Here is a 14063-nt window from a genome sequence, read left to right on the forward strand (position 1 = left end):
CTACCATCCCCCATTCTATCATGTTTCTTTGTTTCATTTTCCAGCATTTTTCGTAATGCACTGCAGTATTAAATATTGAAAGTATTGATCATTTATTAATCAACTTAGAAAATAAAATACATAATTCATACTACAAAAACACATAATATTATCATATTTAATTGCCACATAATGACCAGCGGGGAATGTTATAATAACAGTTCTATTACCGAAACGTAAACACAAACAACAACTCATAATCTCGTTAATCTTCACTTAATATCGTTTTTAACCACTTGGAAACTTGTTCTTTGTGTGTAAATGTGGGTGGCTCTTAAAAGAGCCGTTGGGTTGTTCTTCTTCGTGGATCTCTTAACCCCCGAACCCGTACAGAGTGCGTCCCTGTCGCTTCAGCGCGTACACAACATCCATGGCGGTGACGGTCTTTCTCTTGGCGTGTTCAGTGTAAGTCACAGCATCACGAATGACGTTCTCCAGAAACACCTTCAACACACCGCGAGTCTCTTCATAGATCAGGCCAGAAATACGCTTGACGCCGCCACGTCGAGCAAGACGACGAATAGCGGGTTTAGTGATTCCCTGGATATTATCGCGAAGAACCTTTCGGTGACGCTTAGCGCCTCCTTTCCCGAGTCCTTTACCGCCTTTTCCTCTTCCAGACATGACTGCAAATTCGATTCACAAACAGAATACAGAACTGTCGCTGGAAAACAGAGGTTTATAGTCGGCTAGCGGACCTAGTTGAAACCAAATTCATGGGTGGTTCTATTAAACGTCACTCGACACGCTACTCTCCAACTGGTGCTCAAGCAAGGAGGTCCGGGTATCGTTCGTTCATTTGTTTTTGCTCTCACATACGAAAAAGAAAAAACGAGAAAACAGCTCCTTTTTCCGTTTTTTCGTTTTTTTAGAAAAACGAAAAAACGAAATTATGACTTGATTTTTGGTTTTCCCGTCCTTGCACGGAAATCAGAAAAACAACTTGATATGGTCCGTGTACGTTTTGATAGTTTGTTTTCCAATTTGAAATGAAATAAGCAGAAACGAGAAAACGGCCCCTTTATTCGTTTTTTCGTTTTTTAAAAAAAAATGAAAAAACGAGATTTCGGCTTGAGTTTTCGTTTTTTAGTTCACAGGCAAAAAACGAATAAATGACTTCAAAATTCGTTTTCCACATGTGGGCGGCCTGACACGCCCCCTTCCGCCGATTGGTCAAGCAAATCTGAGCATGTGACGTCATCAGTTGTCGCTCCGGTCAGGTCTGCTCAACAAAATAATAGTCCTCTACTATGGCTACAGATTCTTAAACTGTACAGGGCAGGTCCTACTGGGCTTTACACGTTTCACAGAAATATTTACATCAGAAATATTAATTATTAGTCTGCCACCAGCCCGTTTTATGTAGCTGTGCGGAGTTAAATCTGCTGACAGCGCCGAGCGGGAGACGCTCACTGACCAATGTTCTGTCAGCAGTCAGAACTTTTCTGTTAGACGCTCCGTTTTGCCACGGGATGGTGATTGCAAATACTGTAATGCCAATCGGCTGAGGGTGGGTACCAATGATGGTGAAATACAGTTTTACTGAAGCTGTAATCATAGCCGCGACCCGCGAGAATGAGACAGATGATTGACAGGACGATAGCGGAGGCAATTAAAGGCGCAAGATAACTTCTGTTAACAAAAACATGAATAAAAAAAAAGTTTAATATAAGTGACTTTGTCTTTGTTTTATTGTTTTTGTTGGTTTTAATCAAATCATTGTGAACCACAAACTGAGCCTTCGTTTTAAAGGGCAATTTCCAAATATATTTAATTTTTTTGTTATAATATGGGTATTTTATAATACAGCATAAATAAAAACAAACACACGTAATATGTATGCCTATAGGCAAAACACCACAGTTTTTTGGTTTTGTTTGTGTGAACTTTTATCCCCAACCATATTTCTTCATGGGCCCCACGCCAGGGGTCACGCTCAGCACCCCTACTTCCCATGGTAGCCTACTAACTGTAATTATGCTGACCCAGTTTATATGTAAAATCTTTGGTATATGTAATATCTAAAAACACTTTACAGTGTGATGGAAATAAACTTTTCTTAAAGCGTGTTGTATATCACCACAGATTTATTGACACCCTTCTATCTGTGTTGTATACTGAAATAGACAATTGTCCTGCAGAATGATGAGGTTTTTTGTAATAACACAATTATACCATGAAAAAAAAAAAAAAAAAAAAAAATATATATATATATATATATATATATATATATATATATATATATATATATATATATATATACAGTGCTTAATTTGTAAAGTGGGAGGTCCCGGAGCGCAGAGGGGGTGTGGATCCGGCCACTCAAAACGGGGGTTGGAGGTAACAGAACAAAAAAAAAAAAAAAAAAAAAAAAAAAAATACACTGCCTACGTTGCTTCTCTGCAGGGACAGCGCCAGAGAATTGTTAACGCATGTGCTGGGTGCTAGATCATTGACGGGGAGCTGCGCAAACCTTGGCCACTAAATATTTAATATTCAGTTATGTTAATGATCACAATTACAGTTTTAATTTGATTAAATTGAACAAGCGCAACATTCAGCATTCAATCAAATAGGCCTATTCTAAAAGATGTAGGCTATTATTAATAATAATGTTATTTCAACACAATATCTCGTTATTTCGAAATAATATGTGTGCGTGCATCCGGTGACGCGTGTATTGATTTTTATTAATAAACAAGTGTTTTCTCTAAAAGTGTCGACTCGGCTGCAAAGATGAAGTTGACGATCGCCATCTCCGTGTGAACTCGCTTATAGAGAGAAATGCACATAAATAAGCCTAATGGATTACATAATCAGAAAGTAGCCTTTTTCTTTTTTCGTTTTGAATTATTTCGTTTAAAGACATTTCAAGCTTTGTGTATTTGATGTATTTGTCATGTCTGTGTGAGGCATACGCTGAGTTTCGTTAAGTTAGGATCGCGCGGGCGCCTCCGTTATATTTGTTTCATAGGCCTATTCATTAAATACAGGCAATTGGTTGATGAAAAATTGATTAAAATTAAGATACAATTTATACAAAACGAAATTCACTTTAAAGAAAGGCTTTCTACAAAACAACTTCAACTTCAACGGTCAAAATCATGTCTGACCCGCTCCATGTCTCATATTGCGCATCCTATCTTACTCGGTCGTGCTGTTCACTTTTCATAAATCAACATAAATGGAAGAAAAAATAAAAATAACATTATAATATTTTAACAAATATGAAACTAAATGCGCTTTTTTAATGGCTACAATAGTACGCCTACATACTCTCTATTTGTACAAATTTCTGCACATTCATTTAATTCTGAATTTTGCAAACACAAGTTGAAAGGCATTTGTTCAAATCAAGTTCACGGATAATTGTGCGTGCATTTATTAATCATTATGATACTAAAATCCTAACAAATAGGCTATGCTATGTACAAAAAATCAGATGAGCCCATAATATGAACGCATTTACACGTTAAGCATTTTCCTCCCATAGAAAAACATTATCGCTTAATGTGGCTTAATGCAGATTAGAATGTCCCCTTATTATGTCGAAATAACAAGATATTATGTCGATACTAGGCTACTGTGTCCACCGTGGTCTCCTTTTTGATCAGCGGGAACGATTTTTGCTTGTTTGGGATCTGACTGTCCAGCGTATTTGAAAAAGTTAAGCAAACTTTCCTGTCTTTTTGACATTTTTCCCCTGAGTGAAACGATCGAGGCTAACAGCAATCTCAACTCGTACAACAAGCGCGCAAGTCATGTGTCACAAACATTGAACACTACACAAACAGGAAAATTATTATTTTTTTTTTTCATTTAGGCAATTAATTTTAGTGACACAGGAGGTGCCGGATCCAATAAAAAAGGTTCCGGATCCAATGTCGGAGGTGACGGAACATGTTCCGGCGTGTTCCGGCTCAAATTAAGCCCTATATATATATATATATATGTGTGTGTGTGTGTGTGTGTGTATGTATATATGTGTAAAGGCAGGATCACCTACTGGTGGAACCTAAACGGAAGTCCAGTCCTGGCTGTATAATCAAACAATAAAAACGAGAAACAATGCATGCCATCAAGAACATTTATTGATTCCACAGGAACTTGATCCAGTTTCCCCCATTTTTACTAATAACTACTTTGTGTTAATTAACTACTTTCCGTTTGGGTTTCACCAGTAGGTGATCCTGCCTTTACACATATACATATACATATACATGTACACACACACACACACACACACACACACACACACACACACACACATATATATATATATATTTTCATGGTATAATTATGTAATCTGCTTATTGTGAGCCTAAATGAGTAAATTGGTATTCAATCATTATCAGGCTGACTTGCCTGATAATGATTTATCATTATCTTGTCTTGTGTACTTGTTTTTTTATATATTGAAAGTAGTGTTTCATGTTGTCACTTCACATTTAATAGCCTCTTAGAATGAAATTGCTATGCAAATTCACAGTGCCTCCTTTGAGTTGCATTAGACAGTGTGTAATGTACATCTAAATGCAGGGTCAGATGCTGCTTCTGTGCCACCTATACTGCAAAGCTGGGTGTTTGTTCATACAAAGTTAACCAGACAGCCTAAAGCCTCTTATGTTGTTGATTTATATTTCAAACAACAATTCAACATTTGCTCACAATGTTTTTCTTACAAAAAACCTCATCATTCTGCAGGACAATTGTCTATTTCAGTATACAACACAGATAGAAGGGTGTCAATAAATCTGTGGTGATATACAACACGCTTTAAGAAAAGTTTATTTCCATCACACTGTAAAGTGTTTTTAGATATTACATATACCAAAGATTTTACATATAAACTGGGTCAGCATAATTACAGTTAGTAGGCTACCATGGGAAGTAGGGGTGCTGAGCGTCCCTGGCGTGGAGCCCATGAAGAAATATGGTTGGGGATAAAAGTTCACACAAACAAAACCAAAAAACTGTGGTGTTTTGCCTATAGGCATACATATTACGTGTGTTTGTTTTTATTTATGCTGTATTATAAAATACCCATATTATAACAAAAAAATTAAATATATTTGGAAATTGCCCTTTAAAACGAAGGCTCAGTTTGTGGTTCACAATGATTTGATTAAAACCAACAAAAACAATAAAACAAAGACAAAGTCACTTATATTAAACTTTTTTTTTATTCATGTTTTTGTTAACAGAAGTTATCTTGCGCCTTTAATTGCCTCCGCTATCGTCCTGTCAATCATCTGTCTCATTCTCGCGGGTCGCGGCTATGATTACAGCTTCAGTAAAACTGTATTTCACCATCATTGGTACCCACCCTCAGCCGATTGGCATTACAGTATTTGCAATCACCATCCCGTGGCAAAACGGAGCGTCTAACAGAAAAGTTCTGACTGCTGATCTGAACATTGGTCAGTGAGCGTCTCCCGCTCGGCGCTGTCAGCAGATTTAACTCCGCACAGCTACATAAAACGGGCTGGTGGCAGACTAATAATTAATATTTCTGATGTAAATATTTCTGTGAAACGTGTAAAGCCCAGTAGGACCTGCCCTGTACAGTTTAAGAATCTGTAGCCATAGTAGAGGACTATTATTTTGTTGAGCAGACCTGACCGGAGCGACAACTGATGACGTCACATGCTCAGATTTGCTTGACCAATCGGCGGAAGGGGGCGTGTCAGGCCGCCCACATGTGGAAAACGAATTTTGAAGTCATTTATTCGTTTTTTGCCTGTGAACTAAAAAACGAAAACTCAAGCCGAAATCTCGTTTTTTCATTTTTTTTTAAAAAACGAAAAAACGAATAAAGGGGCCGTTTTCTCGTTTCTGCTTATTTCATTTCAAATTGGAAAACAAACTATCAAAACGTACACGGACCATATCAAGTTGTTTTTCTGATTTCCGTGCAAGGACGGGAAAACCAAAAATCAAGTCATAATTTCGTTTTTTCGTTTTTCTAAAAAAACGAAAAAACGGAAAAAGGAGCTGTTTTCTCGTTTTTTCTTTTTCGTATGTGAGAGCAAAAACAAATGAACGAACGATACCCGGACCCAAGGACATGCAGCTCCACCTCTCTGGATTTCATGGGTGGAGGAATAGAGTTGTGGGTGGGTGTTAGGGTTGGTTGGACCGTCTGTCTTCACCCATTACCCAAATTACATTCAGAGAGGAGGAGCTTGATCTCACACTCCACCCATGAATCTGCAGTGAGAAGCCTCTCCTGCACCAATGAAGCCCAGTTGTCCTTCAAAGCAATATGTTTAAAAATGAACAAGCAAGCACTGTGACATTACGTTCTGGGTCCGGGTATCGTTCGTTCATTTGTTTTTGCTCTCACATACGAAAAAGAAAAAACGAGAAAACAGCTCCTTTTTCCGTTTTTTCGTTTTTTTAGAAAAACGAAAAAACGAAATTATGACTTGATTTTTGGTTTTCCCGTCCTTGCACGGAAATCAGAAAAACAACTTGATATGGTCCGTGTACGTTTTGATAGTTTGTTTTCCAATTTGAAATGAAATAAGCAGAAACGAGAAAACGGCCCCTTTATTCGTTTTTTCGTTTTTTTAAAAAAAACGAAAAAACGAGATTTCGGCTTGAGTTTTCGTTTTTTAGTTCACAGGCAAAAAACGAATAAATGACTTCAAAATTCGTTTTCCACATGTGGGCGGCCTGACACGCCCCCTTCCGCCGATTGGTCAAGCAAATCTGAGCATGTGACGTCATCAGTTGTCGCTCCGGTCAGGTCTGCTCAACAAAATAATAGTCCTCTACTATGGCTACAGATTCTTAAACTGTACAGGGCAGGTCCTACTGGGCTTTCTTCTGTGCAACTTTACACGTTTCACAGAAATATTTACATCAGAAATATTAATTATTAGTCTGCCACCAGCCCGTTTTATGTAGCTGTGCGGAGTTAAATCTGCTGACAGCGCCGAGCGGGAGACGCTCACTGACCAATGTTCAGATCAGCAGTCAGAACTTTTCTTTTAGACGCTCCGTTTTGCCACGGGATGGTGATTGCAAATACTGTAATGCCAATCGGCTGAGGGTGGGTACCGATGATGGTGAAATACAGTTTTACTGAAGCTGTAATCATAGCCGCGACCCGCGAGAATGAGACAGATGATTGACAGGACGATAGCGAAGGCAATTAAAGGCGCAAGATAACTTCTGTTAACAAAAACATAAATAAAAAAAAAGTTTAATATAAGTGACTTTGTCTTTGTTTTATTGTTTTTGTTGGTTTTAATCAAATCATTGTGAACCACAAACTGAGCCTTCGTTTTAAAGGGCAATTTCCAAATATATTTAATTTTTTTGTTATAATATGGGTATTTTATAATACAGCATAAATAAAAACAAACACACGTAATATGTATGCCTATAGGCAAAACACCACAGTTTTTTGGTTTTGTTTGTGTGAACTTTTATCCCCAACCATATTTCTTCATGGGCTCCACGCCAGGGGTCACGCTCAGCACCCCTACATGGTAGCCTACTAACTGTAATTATGCTGACCCAGTTTATATGTAAAATCTTTGGTATATGTAATATCTAAAAACACTTTACAGTGTGATGGAAATAAACTTTTCTTAAAGCGTGTTGTATATCACCACAGATTTATTGACACCCTTCTATCTGTGTTGTATACTGAAATAGACAATTGTCCTGCAGAATGATGAGGTTTTTTGTAAGAAAAACATTGTGAGCAAATGTTGAATTGTTGTTTGAAATATAAATCAACAACATAAGAGGCTTTAGGCTGTCTGATTAACTTTGTATGAACAAACACCCAGCTTTGCAGTATAGGTGGCACAGAAGCAGAATCTGACCCTGCATTTAGATGTACATTACACACTGTCTAATGCAGCTCAAAGGAGGCACTGTGAATTTGCATAGCAATTTCATTCTAAGAGGCTATTAAATGTGAAGTGACAACATGAAACACTACTTTCAATATATAAAAAAACACCAGTAGTTGGTGGCAAGTCAGCCTGATAATGATTGAATACCAATTTACTCATTTAGGCTCACAATAAGCAGATTACATAATTATACCATGAAAATATATATATATATGTGTGTGTGTGTGTGTGTGTGTGTGTGTGTGTGTGTGTGTGTGTGTGTGTGTGTGTGTGTGTGTGTGTGTGTGTGTGTGTGTGTGTACATGTATATGTATATGTATATGTATATGTATATGTATATGTATATGTGTAAAGGCAGGATCACCTACTGGTGAAACCCAAACGGAAAGTAGTTAATTAACACAAAGTAGTTATTAGTAAAAATGGGGGAAACTGGATCAAGTTCCTGTGGAATCAATAAATGTTCTTGATGGCATGCATTGTTTCTCGTTTTTATTGTTTGATTATACAGCCAGGACTGGACTTCCGTTTAGGTTCCACCAGTAGGTGATCCTGCCTTTACACATATATACATACACACACACACACACACATATATATATATATATATATATATATATATATATATATATATATATATATATAGGGCTTAATTTGAGCCGGAACACGCCGGAACATGTTCCGTCACCTCCGACATTGGATCCGGAACCTTTTTTATTGGATCCGGCACCTCCTGTGTCACTAAAATTAATTGCCTAAATGAAAAAAAAAAAAAAAATTTTCCTGTTTGTGTAGTGTTCAATGTTTGTGACACATGACTTGCGCGCTTGTTGTACGAGTTGAGATTGCTGTTAGCCTCGATCGTTTCACTCAGGGGAAAAATGTCAAAAAGACAGGAAAGTTTGCTTAACTTTTTCAAATACGCTGGACAGTCAGATCCCAAAAAAGCAAAAATCGTTCCCGCTGATCAAAAAGGAGACCACGGTGGACACAGTAGCCTAGTATCGACATAATATCTTGTTATTTCGACATAATAAGGGGACATTCTAATCTGCATTAAGCCACATTAAGCGATAATGTTTTTCTATGGGAGGAAAATGCTTAACGTGTAAATGCGTTCATATTATGGGCTCATCTGATTTTTTGTACATAGCATAGCCTATTTGTTAGGATTTTAGTATCATAATGATTAATAAATGCACGCACAATTATCCGTGAACTTGATTTGAACAAATGCCTTTCAACTTGTGTTTGCAAAATTCAGAATTAAATGAATGTGCAGAAATTTGTACAAATAGAGAGTATGTAGGCGTACTATTGTAGCCATTAAAAAAGCGCATTTAGTTTCATATTTGTTAAAATATTATAATGTTATTTTTATTTTTTCTTCCATTTATGTTGATTTATGAAAAGTGAACAGCACGACCGAGTAAGATAGGATGCGCAATATGAGACATGGAGCGGGTCAGACATGATTTTGACCGTTGAAGTTGAAGTTGTTTTGTAGAAAGCCTTTCTTTAAAGTGAATTTCGTTTTGTATAAATTGTATCTTAATTTTAATCAATTTTTCATCAACCAATTGCCTGTATTTAATGAATAGGCCTATGAAACAAATATAACGGAGGCGCCCGCGCGATCCTAACTTAACGAAACTCAGCGTATGCCTCACACAGACATGACAAATACATCAAATACACAAAGCTTGAAATGTCTTTAAACGAAATAATTCAAAACGAAAAAAGAAAAAGGCTACTTTCTGATTATGTAATCCATTAGGCTTATTTATGTGCATTTCTCTCTATAAGCGAGTTCACACGGAGATGGCGATCGTCAACTTCATCTTTGCAGCCGAGTCGACACTTTTAGAGAAAACACTTGTTTATTAATAAAAATCAATACACGCGTCACCGGATGCACGCACACATATTATTTCGAAATAACGAGATATTGTGTTGAAATAACATTATTATTAATAATAGCCTACATCTTTTAGAATAGGCCTATTTGATTGAATGCTGAATGTTGCGCTTGTTCAATTTAATCAAATTAAAACTGTAATTGTGATCATTAACATAACTGAATATTAAATATTTAGTGGCCAAGTTTTGCGCAGCTCCCCGTCAATGATCTAGCACCCACTCAGCACATGCGTTAACAATTCTCTGGCGCTGTCCCTGCAGAGAAGCTACGTAGGCAGTGTATTTTTTTATTTTATTTTTTTTTTGTTCTGTTACCTCCAACCCCCGTTTTGAGTGGCCGGATCCACACCCCCTCTGCGCTCCGGGACCTCCCACTTTACAAATTATGCACTGTATATATATATATATATATATATATATATATATATATATATATATTATTTTTTTTATGGTATAATTGTGTTATTACAAAAAACCTCATCATTCTGCAGGACAATTGTCTATTTCAGTATACAACACAGATAGAAGGGTGTCAATAAATCTGTGGTGATATACAACACGCTTTAAGAAAAGTTTATTTCCATCACACTGTAAAGTGTTTTTAGATATTACATATACCAAAGATTTTACATATAAACTGGGTCAGCATAATTACAGTTAGTAGGCTACCATGGGAAGTAGGGGTGCTGAGCGTGACCCCTGGCGTGGAGCCCATGAAGAAATATGGTTGGGGATAAAAGTTCACACAAACAAAACCAAAAAACTGTGGTGTTTTGCCTATAGGCATACATATTACGTGTGTTTGTTTTTATTTATGCTGTATTATAAAATACCCATATTATAACAAAAAAATTAAATATATTTGGAAATTGCCCTTTAAAACGAAGGCTCAGTTTGTGGTTCACAATGATTTGATTAAAACCAACAAAAACAATAAAACAAAGACAAAGTCACTTATATTAAACTTTTTTTTTATTTATGTTTTTGTTAACAGAAGTTATCTTGCGCCTTTAATTGCCTTCGCTATCGTCCTGTCAATCATCTGTCTCATTCTCGCGGGTCGCGGCTATGATTACAGCTTCAGTAAAACTGTATTTCACCATCATCGGTACCCACCCTCAGCCGATTGGCATTACAGTATTTGCAATCACCATCCCGTGGCAAAACGGAGCGTCTAAAAGAAAAGTTCTGACTGCTGATCTGAACATTGGTCAGTGAGCGTCTCCCGCTCGGCGCTGTCAGCAGATTTAACTCCGCACAGCTACATAAAACGGGCTGGTGGCAGACTAATAATTAATATTTCTGATGTAAATATTTCTGTGAAACGTGTAAAGTTGCACAGAAGAAAGCCCAGTAGGACCTGCCCTGTACAGTTTAAGAATCTGTAGCCATAGTAGAGGACTATTATTTTGTTGAGCAGACCTGACCGGAGCGACAACTGATGACGTCACATGCTCAGATTTGCTTGACCAATCGGCGGAAGGGGGCGTGTCAGGCCGCCCACATGTGGAAAACGAATTTTGAAGTCATTTATTCGTTTTTTGCCTGTGAACTAAAAAACGAAAACTCAAGCCGAAATCTCGTTTTTTCGTTTTTTTAAAAAAAAACGAAAAAACGAATAAAGGGGCCGTTTTCTCGTTTCTGCTTATTTCATTTCAAATTGGAAAACAAACTATCAAAACGTACACGGACCAATATCAAGTTGTTTTTCTGATTTCCGTGCAAGAACGGGAAAACCAAAAATCAAGTCATAATTTCGTTTTTTCGTTTTTCAAAAAAAAACGAAAAAACGGAAAAAGGAGCTGTTTTCTCGTTTTTTCTTTTTCGTATGTGAGAGCAAAAACAAATGAACGAACGATACCCGGACCGTTCTGCATACTGTTTATGGAAATATAGCTTATTTTTATTAGAACTACGTAATGTGATCTTGAAACAAGGGCAGATCAGTGTGCTGATACCATTCATAAAAAAAAAAAAAACACGAATATTTCAGCTGATCTGTATCAATATAATTACATGGCTTTATAAAGCAAGCTCAAAGAAAACCTCTTTTGTGAGACATTGAGGTGGCTCTTAAAAGAGCCTTTGGGTTTGTATGACTGTTTCAGCTGGGGGTTTAAGCGCGCTCTCCGCGGATGCGGCGGGCCAGCTGGATGTCTTTTGGCATGATGGTGACTCTCTTGGCGTGGATGGCGCACAAGTTGGTGTCCTCAAACAGACCCACCAAATATGCCTCGCTCGCCTCCTGCAGGGCCATGACAGCCGAGCTCTGGAAGCGCAGATCCGTCTTGAAATCTTGAGCGATTTCTCTCACCAGACGCTGGAAGGGCAGTTTGCGAATCAGCAGTTCAGTGGATTTCTGATAACGGCGGATCTCTCTCAGCGCCACGGTACCGGGCCTGTAACGATGAGGCTTCTTAACGCCACCGGTAGCGGGTGCGCTCTTACGGGCGGCTTTAGTGGCCAGTTGCTTCCTCGGGGCTTTTCCTCCGGTGGACTTACGAGCGGTCTGCTTAGTTCTCGCCATTGCTTCCTGGAAGATCAGTTATTACTGTGAAGAAGACGAAAGAATGAATAGTTCTCTGTAACACAGCGCGTATTTATGCCCGTGGCTGCCATGCGCTCATTGGATGTCTTTGCTTCAGAGGCATTTGATTGGTTATTGTCTGGCGTCGGTAAATGACAGTTGGCCAATGGCTGTACGCCTACTGTTTTCACGAACATCCTTTGTTTCTCTTTGTAGACGTGAAAATAGAATAGGCATGAATACAGCAAAACCCGTGATTGATTTTTAAAATATTATTGAAAGTGCAGAGTTGGACTTGTGGCACTAATAGTAAAACTGAGATAAGAACGTACTTAACCACGTTATATTTCATTTCTTTGAATTGATATCAGTTTAAATATGTTTAGCTATGCTAATAAAACTATATGCACTTTCATAATACATTCATTAAATCTTTACATATAGTGTAGTGAGACCGGATATCAATAAAACATATTACTCAATTAATTATCTAGAGACATGCATTTCTAGTCAGATTTTAAGATTTAAAGAAATGGCTTCATTGAAAAGCTGACACTTAAAAGAGCGTTTCCATAAGAAATAATCTTAAACCTGTCACTTTGATTAACGTTTTTATTTATTAATACCCAACCTTGTACATAACTTTCAATTCATGGACATTCTTCTGCCATTTTTATTTGTTTTTATCGAGCTAACCTTAATAGAAAATCAAATAAAAATCAGACGAATGAAAACACTCTTCCTTGGAGAAATTGGGTGGCTCTTAAAAGAGCCTTTGGTTTGAAGAGAATCTTCCGTCAGTCTACTTGGCCTTCTCGGTCTTCTTGGGCAGCAGCACGGCCTGAATGTTGGGCAACACACCACCCTGAGCGATGGTCACGCCACCAAGAAGCTTGTTCAGCTCCTCGTCATTGCGCACCGCCAGCTGCAGATGTCGAGGGATGATGCGGGTCTTCTTGTTGTCCCGAGCGGCGTTTCCAGCCAACTCCAGGATCTCAGCGGTCAGATACTCGAGCACAGCGGCCAAATACACCGGAGCTCCGGCACCGACGCGTTGCGCATAGTTGCCTTTACGGAGAAGCCTGTGAACACGGCCGACTGGGAACTGCAGTCCCGCCCTGGAAGAGCGACTCTTGGCCTTAGCACGAGCCTTTCCACCGGTTTTACCTCTTCCACTCATTTTTAAGAACAGTTACTACAACAGACCGTTCTGACGAAAATAACAGAATGATTAAGAACAATGATTGCACATTCTGTATTTAAACGAGAGTGCCAGTCGCCCATTGGTTTAGACTGTGATAAGTTTCAAACCAATCATTGAACTTCGCTCCAAAACCCAACCCCCTTTTTGGAACGATCACATGTATTGACTAGACACCATAGACACTGACAAAAGAGACTCATGTTTGATAGAAAATTCAAAAATGGGTATTATACACTCTTCCTACCAACAGTGCTTCACCTTTCATACACTATTCTGTGCACATTGACTAGATCTGATACTGTAACGAATTATTATCCTATTTTAATATTGGAATTGAATCACTGCCATTGTTGTTTCTATTGTCACATTTCTCCAGCATATTATGTAGTGTATATATTCTGTACTGTTAATCAACATCCTATTTAGACTGTGATCACCCTGTTTGAACCATCATAAGCTTTTTGGCCTTTTTAATCAATTTCTTACAAATAAGATTGGT

General features: G+C 38.0%; 4 protein-coding genes and 1 long non-coding RNA gene across 5 annotated transcripts in view; 1 reads left to right on the forward strand and 4 right to left on the reverse strand.

Moving 5' to 3' along the window:
* The window catches only part of LOC309493358, a 171389-nt gene that overhangs the window by 117924 nt on the left and 39402 nt on the right, over positions 1–14063 (forward strand). The window lies entirely within an intron of this gene.
* The window catches only part of LOC309493199 (Fc receptor-like protein 5), a 100393-nt gene that overhangs the window by 42904 nt on the left and 43426 nt on the right, over positions 1–14063 (reverse strand). The gene's annotated exons all lie outside the window — the stretch shown is intronic.
* Positions 144–684, reverse strand: LOC309493324 (histone H4). Its single transcript, XM_082162497.1, has one exon. It carries the CDS (start codon positions 661–663, stop codon positions 352–354), a length of 312 nt encoding a protein of 103 aa, XP_082018623.1. The 5' UTR covers positions 664–684; the 3' UTR covers positions 144–351.
* On the reverse strand, positions 11900–12390 carry LOC309493291 (histone H3.2). Its single transcript, XM_082162464.1, has one exon. The coding sequence runs from the start codon at positions 12358–12360 to the stop codon at positions 11950–11952; it is 411 nt and encodes a 136-aa protein (XP_082018590.1). The 5' UTR covers positions 12361–12390; the 3' UTR covers positions 11900–11949.
* Positions 12959–13600, reverse strand: LOC309493304 (histone H2A-like). The gene has a single exon (XM_082162479.1). It carries the CDS (start codon positions 13538–13540, stop codon positions 13163–13165), a length of 378 nt encoding a protein of 125 aa, XP_082018605.1. The 5' UTR covers positions 13541–13600; the 3' UTR covers positions 12959–13162.

This window comes from Leuciscus leuciscus (genome assembly GCF_965113295.1).
Source record: "Leuciscus leuciscus genome assembly, chromosome: 2".
Classification (NCBI taxonomy): Eukaryota; Metazoa; Chordata; class Actinopteri; order Cypriniformes; family Leuciscidae; genus Leuciscus; species Leuciscus leuciscus.